Below are 13,639 nucleotides of genomic sequence, written 5' to 3'. Positions count from 1 at the left end.
AAATTATTCTTATATAATGTACACCAATCAGCAACAACATTAAAACCGGTAACTTGTTTTAATTTTGTGGCTGATTGGTGTACATTAAAACTGAACATTATTAAAAAGTATTGTTTTTGTTGAAACTGTTTTAGAGAGGTGTTGATTGAACTGTGTGATAATTTTGGAGAATGTAGTTTGTTTCTGCTGTTGAGCTGTATTGCAATATACAGAGCTGTTTCTGTTATTTAAGATACCCTCATTTATACAAATGGGGTGGACAAAATAATAGAAATACCAGTTATTATAATTCAGTATAATTCAACAGCACAATCACCAGCCTCCAAAATGATCCTAAAGTTGAAAAGTTGAATCAACTCCTCTCTATAACAGTTTCAACACTAACTGAACATTGTAACCTTCATGCAGGGCTATTGTATTAGACTGCGTTAGTTTTATCTAGATGTACCTAATAAACTGCCAACTGAGTATGCATTTGCATGCGTGGACGCACACACGCAGAGAGAGAGGCTGAAAATGCAAGTGTTTGAAAGTAAAGTGTACAGTATATTCATGTGAGTTACAGTATATGTATGTGAAAGGAGAATCTGAGAGGCTCAAAATGAATCATAGCTTGCACAGCATCTCATAGTATTTGGTCCATTTAAGGTCATTATTTTGTAAGCAAACAGCTGTACTTGGGTATCAGTCCAGACTTCATCTTGAAGTTACAGGCTTTGTAAGACCAAGAAAGTACTGGCTCTGATATCACAATGGGTGTTGGATTCATTTCATGTAACATCTACAGAAGTGCTTTTTTCTGTGGTATTAAAAAATGTTGTTCTAACTGGCATCAAAGCTTTCAACAGCCTTTAAAAATGCATACTTTATTTTTTCTCTGAAATTGTATGGAAGTATTTGAAACTAGTCTTACTGATCTCTTGTCACTTAACTCTGAATTGTGAAAATGCTTCATGGAGCCACAGTGGGACAGGGAGGCAGGATATCTCTGCTCTGTACAACAAGGTTGAGCTGGGGCCACCCTGCCACCAGGAGTCTTAACCACATCTAATTTGTCTCCTCATTGTCCTCTTCATCCTCCTTGCTTAAACCCAATCATTCCTCCTGCTTTATGGTACCCTCACACCTTTTTCCATATCACTCTTCACCCTCTTCCCCTCCCACCTCCTCCTCCTCATCCGGCAGGTGGGATCAGAGATGGCGATATCGGGGAAGGCGGTGAGTCTGTATTTTGAGGAGAAGCTGCAGGAGATGTTTCCAGGGCAGAACTTCCCAGAAACACCTGAACCCGAGTCCCCAGAGGAAAAGGAGAAGGAGGTCGATGACACAGACGACTCTGAGGAGGACTTCATACAGCCCAGACGCAAACGATTAAAAACAGATGAGAAAGTGGTCCACATCAAGTGAAAACCAACCACAAAAGAAATTAGAGAGGTGAAAAACTGTCTTCCTCGCATCCCCCACTTCTCTTTTTCTTTGATGCAGCAAACAAAAAGGACAAGATTTGCTGTACAAGCTTCTTGATTTATCTGATCCTTGCCTTTGAAAGAAATACTGTCAACTACCTAAGCAGTCCACCTTGATCAGAACACTTGAGGATAGAAACATAGAAGAACTCCATTCCCTGTTTATTTCATGGACACTCAACTCGCTTGTACAGATTTTGAAGTAGGACTTGTTTTGAAGTAGTTAAGTTAATGAATGGTCCTTTCTTTTGTATCATCCATTTTCATTTGTAGATTTGTTGTGACAATTGCTTTATAAAACAATTAAATCCTGTGTTCTGTTTAATGTATTATATCTGTATTTTGACATGAAACCTACCAAGTATTTGTATGACTTTGTGGAAACATTATGTAAATAAGAGAATCTAGCCCACTGAAGGTATTCCTACAGTATAGGTGTTTGGGTGCGTCATCAATAAAACCTGTTCTTGAAATATATCAAAGAAAATGTGTGGTGTGGAGTAGGTTTTGATTTGCCAGGGAACCCTTAAAGGAGCAGTTCACCTTACATGTTGTCACACACCCATGGTAGTATCTAGCCTTGTAGACAGTTTTGGTTTATTTTGACCAGGTTTTGAAATGTCCATCTTGAAAATTTCTGCCTTGACCCAAACACAATGGTGGTGGTTTCTGTTTGTAGCCCAAATACAAAGTGTGTGTGTGTGTGTGTAGGTGTGTATGTATTAAGGCTGTCAGTGGATATTCTGAATTTCATCATATAATCAAATTGTAAAAAAACAGACATTTGATTGTGAAATTTAATATTGGATTGTGGAAAAAGCAGCACTACTGCTGTTGTCTGCCTCGTGAGTGCTTGCGTGAATTAACTGAATGCACTGCATGAAGGACAAGAGTCCAACAACTTCACTTTCATGGATTGAAAATGAAATGGACTGTACATATGTATGTATGTGGGTGTGCATGTATGTATGTGTGTGTGTGTGTGTGTATATATATGTGTGTGTGTGTGTGTGTGTGTATATGTGTATATATGTACATATTTATATGTATGTATGTATATGTTTGTGTATGTATATATAAATGTATATATATTTATGCATGTGTATGTATGTATGTATATATGTGTTTGTGTATATGCATGTGTATGTATGTATATATGTGTTTGTGTATATGTATGTGTATGTATGTATATATGTGTTTGTGTATATGTATGTGTATGTATGTATATATGTCATTGTGTATATGTGTTTATATGTATGTGTGTATATGTATGTGTGTATATGTGTGTGTGTGTATATGTATGTATATGTGTGTATGTAAATGTATGTGTATGTATATGTATATGTGTGAGTATATATACGTATGTGTGTATGTGTGTGTGTATATATGTGAGTATATATACGTATGTGTGTATGCGTATGTGTGTGTGTATATATATATACATATGTATGTATGTATATATGTTTGTGTATGTATATAAATGTGTGTATATATATATATATATATATATATATATATATATATATATATATATATATATATATATATATATATATATATGTATGCATATGTATATATACACACACACAAACACATATATGTATGTATGTATATGTATATACATAATACATTTATAAAATTGACAAAATTTCATAAAATTTACCACTAGTATTTTTCTACTGAATAAATTGTTATGAAAACTGACAGATATATTTTTTGTAATTTGGGTGAACTGACCGTATATATTATCAAAATACTGTAAATTACTATACTGTTCTAAAATGTTTTTAAAAAACAAATTATAAATATAGAAAATAAGTAAAAATGTTACACTTAATGACCTTCTCACAGCAGGCATTTGATTTGTTACAGTCGGAAAAGTACAGGTGTTACCGATAACATTAACGTAGCCTCTGCTCCACCTTTTTCTTGCTGTGACATATCAAATGTCTTTCATGAAAAAGGCCAATTGGGGCAAAGCGCCACGGCCACCTGTGAAATGAGTCAGTAGTCAGTGATGTGGGACTTTAACTGCTTAACTACTACACAACAAACACGGCCTAAGTAACATTCACCAGTTCTGTCAGCCTGTCGTTGGAAATGGGGTTCCAACCGTCGCAAGAGCTCGTTAACCGGGGACGAGACGTTTACGCTTACAGCAGCCGTTCGACGACCGAAGAGTTGAGCTGCCACAATACTTCTCTGACGGGGAGCAGCAGCACGTGACCACAGATGACCCATAACTTGTAGCAAACGTGAAATCAAAACTGCACGAGCTGACATCAGCGCAGTGAGGTGCTGAGTCGCCAGTCTGTGAGACTGTCAGCTGACACACTTTACGTCCCCTTAGGAATTTCAGAAGTAGCGAGAAGAAACCGTCTCTTTTCCTTCTCCTTCACCGTCTGACGTTGGACAGAAGCGTCTTTTCCAGGTGGGATGTTTTCTCTCTGGTTATACTATAGTAATAACGAGGGGAAATGTGTCCACAAATTTAAAACAGACAGTATAACTTTTTTTTTTTTTGGTCTTGAAAACAACTAGGATACGTCTTTATGACGAAAAGTACCCTCTGTTTTATTGTGATAGAGACAGCATCTCGTTACATCTGCATATAACAAAGAGAAGACCAGTCCCACCGACCTCTCCAAAATTCTCTGGGGGAGAACTTTGGCGTACAAGCCCGGTTTTACATGGGATTAACCCTTGTGGGCCTGGATATCATATTGTTTTTCACGGCAGCACACTAAAATGCAAAGCTTGTAGAAGAATGTAGGAGGCCTCGGGACTAATGACTGAACCATCATGTGGAGCGAAATAATCCAGTTTAACAAGGCTTGTTGATATGTGATGAGAGTATGTGAAATGTGTGAGCGTTGGAACATCAGAGTGGCACAGCCGAGTTCCACAGAAAATGAACATTAACATCAACACATACCATTAGCTTGTTCCACGGCCCTGGTGAGGGTCTCCACCAGCGAGTGTTATATGTTCACTGACGTACTGTAAATCCTGGACTGCGTGGAGCAGAATAAAGATTTGTCCGATATATAACCTCAGAGGGACAGGAATATATCTAGGAGAGGTCTATGATGAATTAAAGTCGTTTTTTTTTCCGACACATAATTTCCTGATGATCATGATGTCACGGCTGCCTTCACCTCCAAAGGGGCCCCTATTGACCCCTACTATACAGTGCAGTTTCATTATTTCCCCAGGCATCCAGAAACCAATCAGTAAACTAAAGCTGAAATGATTAGTTGATTAATCAATAAGTTGATGGGCAGATAATTAACCGACAACAGGTTTGTTGATTGATTAATCTTTTTAAGTTGTTTCTTCTCAAATGTGAATATCCGCTATCTCTTTATGGCCGTAAACTCAACATGTTTGGGTTTTTGAGAGTTAGACAAAGAGCAATTTGAATGTGTAAACATGGGCCTTAGGAAATAATGAACGCATTTTCACTACTTGCTCACATTTTACTGACCGAGCAATCAGTCGATGACGAAAGAAAATAATTGTCAAATGTATTCATAATTAAGATAATTGTTGGTTGCAGCCCTATAGTACCTCTATGATGGAACAATATTACCTTGCCTGGCGTTGTCTGTTATTTACTATTAGTAGGCAAGAAGAGAAATGTTTTTTTTTTTCTCGCCATACTCCTTTTTATGCTTCTTAAATTCACATCGTGTTAAAATGTCTAATAGACAATTTGGATGTTAAACTTTTATTTTGAAGGCGTGACTGGTTTTGATTTGGAGCTCACGAGCCGCCAGTCACGTGCTAACTTGGACGAGGCCTGCAGTGACGTTTCGGCGTAGCGACCAATCAGCTCACGAGGACATGTCGGTGTTGTTTATTGCTCGCTTCCTTGTTGTTTCTCCAGAGTCCCCGTGAGGTTTTCGTTCTGCTAAGGACCTTGCCGGCATGTCAGCGGCCACACAGGCAAGAAAAATCTGATGCTTTATTTATTTCCAGTGTGGCAGTTTGTACGCGTTTGCGATGTGCAAGCCACAGACGAGGTCCAGCTGTCTTTTCTTAGGTAGTTGTTGTTTTCGTTGCTAGCTAGCTAAGTGTGTAACACATAATTTGGTATATTTGTTCTGTGGTTTCTGTTGATCGTACTTCGTGTGAAAAAAAAGTATGTTTCTAATCAGTGTATCAATACAGCTACACACATCACCACTTTATTTACCAGCAACAGAATGTGGAGAATGTCGAGATTTGTGGTCCACATGTGATCTTGTTTTAATAGTTTTTTTTGGCTGATTTTGAGAGTGTGATGAAGCTCTGAAACTCCACATCTGTCTCATATCATTGAGATACTTTTTTCCGTATTCATTTGATGTTGTCTTCTAAACATTGTTTACAATGTAGCGATGTAATGAGAACTGACGATGTAGCATAAGGATATTATTATTATTGTTGTTGTTCTTATAAACTGGATGTTTACAGAGGCCTTTTTCTCTCCAGCAGAATATGTGGACAGATGGAGTCCTCACACGGGGCGCCTTTGGCTGGACCAGTCAAGGAAACTTCACGTCTTTGTGCCCTAATGGGTCTAAATGGGTTTGGGAAGGGCTTGGGGAATGTGCGCAGGATGCAAGGGATATGGCCAGTATCTACCTAGGCCTCCTGTCCATCCTCTGCTTCATGGTCTCTTCACTTCCGTAAGTGTTTGTGTGGGTGCCTGCGTCTCTCAGAGGAAATGTCTTTTTTTTTTTTAAAAAAAACATCTAAATGCCGTCTATAATTGTGTTTGTTGTTTCTGTTGCAGACAGTACTACAGCTCGTGCAAAAATGGGAATATGGACAGCGCCCTTTCTATCTGGTTCCTGCTACTCTGGTTGGGAGGTGACACCTGCAATCTGGTGGGCTCCTCCTTGGCAGACCAGCTTCCACTTCAGGTGACTTTTAGTGATATGACGTTCTCCTCAGTGTAAGGGTCTTGACCATCACAGAGTAGGGCGGTGACAAATAATTAGTTTTAGTTTCGGTTTATCTATGAATCCTTGTATTTGATCAGTTGTTTGGTCTATAAAATGCCGAAAGCAATGAGAAATGCTCATTAGAAGTTATTGAAACCAGAAATGATGTATTTGTTTTTTCACTTAAAGAAACACAAGTGTGTGTTTTATAATGTAATGACAAAAGACAAGAAACAAATTGTCATATTTCTAGGGCTATTACCATCTAATTATTGTTTGTGTTTTGATCAGTGACTAAGATGATTAATGTCAATTGAATAATTCATTACTTGACTAATTGTTTCAGCATTACATTGCACACAACATAAATGACAGAAATAGCTTTTCCATGACAAAGGCTAATCTAAATTTTCCTTCATCTCTGACTTGTTATGTTTATCTTTCTCCCTGTCATCCAGACATATACAGCCATTTATTACGTTGTGGCTGACTTATTGATGCTGGCCATGTACTTATACTACAAGATAAGGAACAGAATGGTTGAAAGTGAGTGTTTCGGTTTGTTATTTTTGTTTTACTACTCAGCTTTCCAAAATACCCAATATAAGAACCAAGCTCTTGCCTGTAGCTGTGTGAGTTTCAGTGTCTTACTGGCATCCTAGCTCCTCATTTAGTATCCTACTCACACGGGCCTTTGTTAACATATGGAGTAGACATGAATAACCCCAAACATGTATTTTATCCTAAAGGGTGAAACTGCAGCCATAATCTTTAATGATTCAGCTACTACCAAGGCACTGCTTATTTTTGAGATGAGTGTTATCAGACATAGTCCAGACAGAGGAAGAGGGTAATCCCTGTACCCTGTAATGATGTCATCACATGTCTCATGTTGTTGTTGCATTTGTTCCCCTACCTACCTTTGACAAAGTAACTCTTATCAGGAGGAATGTGCTGAGTTGTCTTTCCCAGTAATCATGGTAAACACAGGTGCTGTCTCTTCTCCAGGCAGGAGGGTTTTGCATGTGATGGGTGTCGCCTGTATCCTGGGCTTTGCCACAAACCTCGCCCATCTCCCCGGGTCAGGCACCCAGCGGGAAATTATTCCTTCTGGGTTCAGAGGTCGCGCATTGCTCTCAACCTCTGATGTTGTCCCCATCAAGGTGTGTCCTATTCATTTGTTTAATTAGTGACCTGAGGGAAGTGAACTAGTTATTTATGGCTTTTTTTCCTATTAATGTTGTGTCCGTGTCCTCTCTGTTACTTCAGGCTTTTACCCCTAAGGAGATTATTGGTTTCTCCATTGGCTCAGTTTCGTCAGTGCTCTACCTCTGCTCCAGACTTCCCCAGATGTACACTAATGTGAGTATGAGAAAGTGGGCTCTGCTACAAATGTATACAATTTTTAGCATCATCAGCTGCATACAGTAGGTGATTGACATTGACTGATACTGACAATAATGCAGATACTAATAACAATCAATAATGATGATAATTAGAATAAGTATTATCATGATAATATTACTTATTCATCACTTTGTAGCGCAAAGTTTAAAATTATACATACACCTTTCATTTTCTAATTGCACCTTTTTTGTCATTACACTAATGTTGGTAAAACTACATCCAATACAACAAGTTATAAACACTAAAATTCAGATATTTTGGTATCGAGGTGGAAAACAGTCCTATATTGGGTCGGGCATGTACAAATGTACATATTTAAAATGACAGGTATGGTTAAATATGGATCAGTTGAGGATTTGTGATGACACGTGGAATAATGATGATCACAGTAATTATAGACAAAAAAGCTTTAAAGGCATTACAAGTTGTGTTTTGATGTACATTTAAATCTGCACAAAATGAAAAATGTATACTAAAGGGAAAGAGGCAAAATTCAATGTACGCGAAAACGAAGTAGGTGAAAATGCAAGTGAAAATAGTCCCCTGACAACCTGAAGCGTGCTTTTGCCTCTGAAATCTCCCATCTCACTGCACATATCAGTTTGGTGGAAAATAGTTAGTGGCTGTGTAAAACATCTTCTATTTCTTTTAGAAAAAAAGAAAAAAAAAAGGTTTTTGTTATTCCCACTTCCCCTCCCGTCCTTTCATTTCTCCCCACAGTTCAAGAGGAAGTCAACAGAGGGAGTATCTTACTTCCTGTTTGCACTAGTAATCCTGGGAAACACCACATACGGCCTGAGTGTCCTACTGAAGAACCCTGATGAGGGCCAAGGCGAGAAAAGCTACCTGATCCATCACCTGCCCTGGCTCATCGGCAGCCTCGGCACCCTCTGTTTAGATGTCATTGTATCCTTTTAAACACATTTTTTTTTTAAATGGCAACTGCTGTTGCTGCCTGGCCTCTAGGCTTTCCTTAATCCCATGTACGTGCTACATTTTAGGAAATGCTGAGCTGTAAGAGTGGGCAATTCATCAGATGGGTTAAGGTCTTGTGACTGCGTGTGTGGAAACATGATACACAGTATCAAAGGTCCAAACACTCGCAGGGAATCTGGCTTGTTGTCAGCAAATAAACAAGACTGGAAAAGCTGAGCAAGTGGTCCCTGGAGGCCATGTGCCTCTTTGTACCCTAGAAAAGTGGTGGCCTTAAGTATCAAGTTGCTTTCCTCTTTGTTTTCAATCAAGATTCTGTATAGATGATGCCGAAGCATGTCATTTGATGACGATTAGGGGCTGTAGTTTTTTCTTGGCTAGTTCTCAGGTGGTACCAGGGAAACACTTCATCGAACATATGGCACAATCAGTTTGGCCCTCTAACTGGTTGGATTAACCTATTAGGGGGCCCCAGGGCAAAAATTGGGTCGCTATTGACCCGGCACCTGCTACTGTAAGTTGTGTACCTTGCTGCCTCTTAGTAGACATTAAAGGAATAGTTCAACATTTTGGGAAAGGCACTCATTTGCTTTTTTTGCAAGGAGTTAGAAGATTGATACCACTCTCCTACAATAACTACGAAGCTACAGCTAGAGGATGGTTGGCTTGGCATTAAACTACGCTTTACTTAAACTAACTGTGGTAACCAGCGAAGTCACCGGGAAGTCACTGTGCTTAGCAAAGTAAAAAAAAAAATTCAGCACACGGCGTGTAAAACCACACGGCGTGTTGCTGAAACTTTGGTTTTTGTACAGACTAAACAAACAAGAAATAACTTGTTTAATAGTGTTTTTGGGATTTCTGTTGATTTCCTTGACGCCGTGGTTCAGATCTCCATCCAGTTCATAATTTACCGAAAAGCCCCAGTGGAGGTCGACGGCGGCAGCGATGAGACAACGCCTCTGATTGGGAGCTAAACCAACACACTAAGGGTGTACTGATGGGACAAGAGCAGACAATCGTTTCCAATGAACTCTCAAAATCACATTTGAAACACAAAATCATGATGGAAAAAATTGTACATTTTAGTTGAATTTTATAGTTTTATTTATTATGCTGTTTTTTTAATGTTTACAATGTGTTTTTATCTGCAAACTACAGTCACAGATGAAGTTCTTCATTTGGGTTCAGCTGCAGTGATGTGACTCAAACTGCTCTTAATATTACAGTTTTAAAGGGACGATTGAGGGTTTCAGGTGTCGGACATGGATGGAAACTCCTCCTGGTCTCCTGAGAGATGTCAGAAACCTGCTGGTGGGGGTGACCAGACCTCACAGATGTTTCTCTGAAATTATTCCTTTGTTTTTCAGTTGTCAAACACTTGAACCGTTATGAAATCAACCTCTGCATGAAGCCCTGTATGATCTTGTTTACAGTTTTTAATCGTTTGTTTTTGGGATATGTAAATGAAGTGATATGTCACATTGGAAAAGTGGAAATGTTTTGTAACTTTTTAAAAAAAAACAACCAAAACTGTAAATTGTGTTTAGTCAACTTTTAATAGATGTTTAAATCAAGTGCCATAATCAAAAATAATGTTTTTGTGCATTTTAAATATCTTTTAAACTGTAGTCATAGTTTTATTTTCCTTTTTTTTTAAAAATACAAACACTTAATTAGTTTTGTTTGCACTGGTGATAAAAGTCACATGACTTGAAACAGTTTTTCACGACTTTGTTTAATTTACACATTGTCATTTTCAAGATTTTTGCACATTTTCAAGCAAAAGTCCGTTTTGTACTTTGAGAAATGTTAATTACGTTTGGTGGGTCAGTGCACTACAAACATTAAACAAATCTCTCTGGGTAAAATCTTGATTGAGTCATTTAGGATTGGCCTGATTTCGTCATAATGGTGTTCCAGTTTGTTTGTTATTTGCTCGGATTTATGAATTTTATATAACTGCTCCTCTTGAGAAAAAAAAACTCAGAGAGCTCTCCCTCCCCTAAAGTTTACTCTCTTCACCTCCCACTTTCTTGCAGCCCAGCAGAGGTCAACGCCTGCCTTTGGCCTTGATGTTGACCTTTGACCATTTGCCCCCACTGACCTCAACCCCCAGCCACTGTGTTTGACCTGCTCCTGGGAGGCCTTGACAGCCATGTTGTTTTTCTTCATTAGCAGTTTCACACTGGCCTCTCAGTCCCCCCCCCGTCCCTCATAACACCCACGCACACACATTCTCTCTCTTGTCACGATTAAACATAATGCAATCCCATACACTCAAATTAGTAAACGCCCACCCACCAAGGAAGCAAGGGATGTTCTGAAAATATCAAGGGTTCAGTAAGTGTGTGTGTGTGTTGGGAGGTGGAGGGTCTTATAGTGTGTGATTGTAAAACAGTGGCAGAGAAATTGTTAAGCGGACTGGGGAGTTGGCAGGAAGAGCCTGTGATAGGGAGCATCCATCCATCACCAGGGATGAACAAGAGCCTGTTTATAAACACTCATACTGGGAATTTCTTAATGAGATGATTCCAGTTTCCACCAGTGGGGGAGGAGAGGGGGCCCTCTGTGACTCAAAGGTTGGCAGTTCAAATCCCTATTGCAATCAAAGGCCCCCGTACTGGGAATTATTATTGTACTTCTGTGTTATTTATATATTTCCCATATATTTCCCATCATTGATATACATGGTGACACACATTACCTTCAAATGCTATTGTCCCCCAGCTGTGTTTTTCATGTTTCCCCAATTCATTCCCATTAAATATCTATGAATCACTTCTTCTCCTCACTGACAGATTTTTGTCCTGCAAGAGAACATTTAGAGGAAAAGAAGAAGATCTTTGATCCGGGTCTCGCATGTCCAGCTAAAACACACATGAAGAGCTACTGTGTCATTTAGGTTCTGTTTACTTTGTGTGTGTGTGTGTGTGTGTGTGTGTGTGTGTGTGTGTGTGTGTGTGTGTGTTTCTGTGTGTGTGAGAGAATGGAGGCTGGGCTGCAGTCAACATTACAAAAAGTGAGAGTTGGACAAAGCAAGAGGACGCTGGGACACTCGACACAGCAGGAAAGCTCATCAGCGGTGAGTCCACAGTCTCTGCTCCTAACTAATACAGCTGAAACATAAAAGGTGTTGTTGAGTGATCTCGAGCTAAAGATCACCACGTTCATGTCCTGCGTTCTGACCCAGTCGATCGAATTAGGACGGGTTTTAAAAAAAAAGGATGTTAAACATTACAATTTGTAATTTTTCTGCAGCAGCACGTTAGTGTGGATATCTCTTCAATGGAATGGAAAGGCATAAAAATGTTTTAAAAAATGACCACTGTAAAACAGTTTTTGAGCTTTATGCATAAAAAAATGGAACATTAGTAAAATGTGTGATCCTGTAGGGATACTATTAACACTACACTTTTTAGATGCTGCATTACGGTCCAGTCGGGTACTGTTTTTTATAGCGAATTCAATCTATTTGATTAAATCCATCATACATAACCTCAATATCAAAAAGAGAAGAAAATTAGCAAACAATGTAGTTTGAAATTCTAATCTCACAATAACCTCTACAGGAACAAACAAATGCTGCAAGTGGACATGAATAACATTGGAAAATTTACGTTCCTGCTCATGATGGCCAAATATCCCCCATCCGCACTCACTCACATATGCTCCGACCTCGGCTTATGGACTTTTCTCACAAAATCCTGAGAACAATTTAATGTGAGCATTAGTTTCCAACAAGGATCAGTAAACAGTCCAGGCCATTATCGAGCTGCTGCTCCCGGCCAGAAGCTCTCTGATAAAGAGTGGAACTGGCCACATGGAGAGGACGTCCTGAAGGGATTTATGATGTGCTGAATTTATCTCCAGGCTTGTACTGTGAGTGATTCAGGACTAATGAGTTTTAAAAGTTTGAACACGCCATCAGTTTTGCTTTGGTCTGAACCATAGAGGAAAAGTTGACTAATTCGTATGTTTCTGTTTGGTTTGTGTTGAGTGGAAATGCTAGATTATGCCCTGTTTTTCTAGTGTTCATCTCATCATACTGCTTTCCTATTTCATAAACACATTTTCAGGCCTCTCGGTGCAGTTAGTTGGTGCAAATAAAACTGATTAAGGGAACATTCCAGAGTCCAGTTGAACTAACCGTGCAAAATATGAACGTGCTCAAAAAGTCTTTCCCTCCTTCCTCCTCCTCTCCTCGTTCTTTCGGGACACTCATCTCCCCTGGGGCGAGCCCTCATAGCCAGGCCCGTGTCCAACAATGTGTCCGACAGTGTGACACCTCCAGAAGATCCATGGCGACATTTGCACACTCTCAGAGATTGTCCCCATCGTTTAGCGTCACTTTCGCCGCTGCTGCCGGCTCTCTGCTCTCCTCCCATTCCCCAGAGGTCAGAGACAGTTGGAGGAATGGCTGTTGGCTCGTTTTGCCACATATGTGGAGACAGGTCACGAGACATACTACTGTCAACTGAGAATTAACAGTAGACCACAGTGGATTCATGCCATTCCAGAAACCATCACCAATCTATCATTGGGGCATTTGTTTGTGATACACTGCACTTTCTGCAGATGATACTGTGCAATTTATTCAGCATAAGGGCATTAGAGACCTGCTGATGAAGACATTTATTCTTAAGCTGTTTCTTTTTCCATGATTTGTACAGTATTCATGAAATGCAATGAATTTCAGACAGTCTTAAACAAATGACATGGTACATGGTTCTGCCTCTGAAGAATATAGACAGTTCTGAGATAGTTTCACTACACAAGTTCACCTAATTTAGGAACTTTAGTGAGTTAATGTCATCTCAGTGGCAGTTATTTGTTTTTTTTAGTCATGCTAGCGACATGGTTAAGGAAGGGATGATATTGCTGGTCTGTCCGTTGGTCGGT

The 13,639-nt window shown here is 39.4% G+C and overlaps 2 protein-coding genes across 11 annotated transcripts in view; both read left to right on the top strand.

Annotated features, from left to right (window-relative positions):
* The window catches only part of trim33 (tripartite motif containing 33), a 32,538-nt gene extending 30,096 nt beyond the window's left edge, over positions 1–2,442 (top strand). For all 4 annotated transcript variants that reach the window (XM_040152776.1, XM_040152775.1, XM_040152779.1 and 1 more), the window contains one exon: positions 1,186–2,442. In XM_040152776.1, the coding sequence (XP_040008710.1) occupies positions 1,186–1,407 (222 nt within the window). In that variant the 3' untranslated portion in view covers positions 1,408–2,442. The remainder of the gene's footprint in view (positions 1–1,185) is intronic.
* A 1,096-nt stretch (positions 2,443–3,538) lies between these two features.
* On the top strand, positions 3,539–10,765 carry slc66a1 (solute carrier family 66 member 1). 7 transcript variants are annotated; one of them, XM_040151649.1, is made up of 9 exons: positions 3,539–3,897; positions 5,356–5,414; positions 5,946–6,139; positions 6,247–6,376; positions 6,856–6,943; positions 7,406–7,560; positions 7,667–7,759; positions 8,525–8,710; positions 9,628–10,765. In XM_040151649.1, exons 2-9 carry the CDS (start codon positions 5,397–5,399, stop codon positions 9,712–9,714), a joined length of 951 nt encoding a protein of 316 aa, XP_040007583.1. In that variant the 5' UTR covers positions 3,539–3,897; positions 5,356–5,396; the 3' UTR covers positions 9,715–10,765. The 7 variants fall into 7 exon arrangements, with proteins under 7 accessions (XP_040007583.1, XP_040007581.1, XP_040007588.1 ...); XM_040151647.1 differs by having other exon boundaries at positions 5,943–6,139; positions 9,628–10,764; XM_040151654.1 differs by lacking the exon at positions 5,356–5,414.
* The last annotated feature ends 2,874 nt before the right edge of the window (positions 10,766–13,639 follow it).

This window comes from Xiphias gladius, chromosome 18, assembly GCF_016859285.1.
Source record: "Xiphias gladius isolate SHS-SW01 ecotype Sanya breed wild chromosome 18, ASM1685928v1, whole genome shotgun sequence".
Taxonomy (NCBI): Eukaryota; Metazoa; Chordata; class Actinopteri; order Istiophoriformes; family Xiphiidae; genus Xiphias; species Xiphias gladius.
The sequence above is the reverse complement of the archived record's forward strand: the minus strand, read 5'-3'. Positions and strand labels throughout refer to the sequence as shown.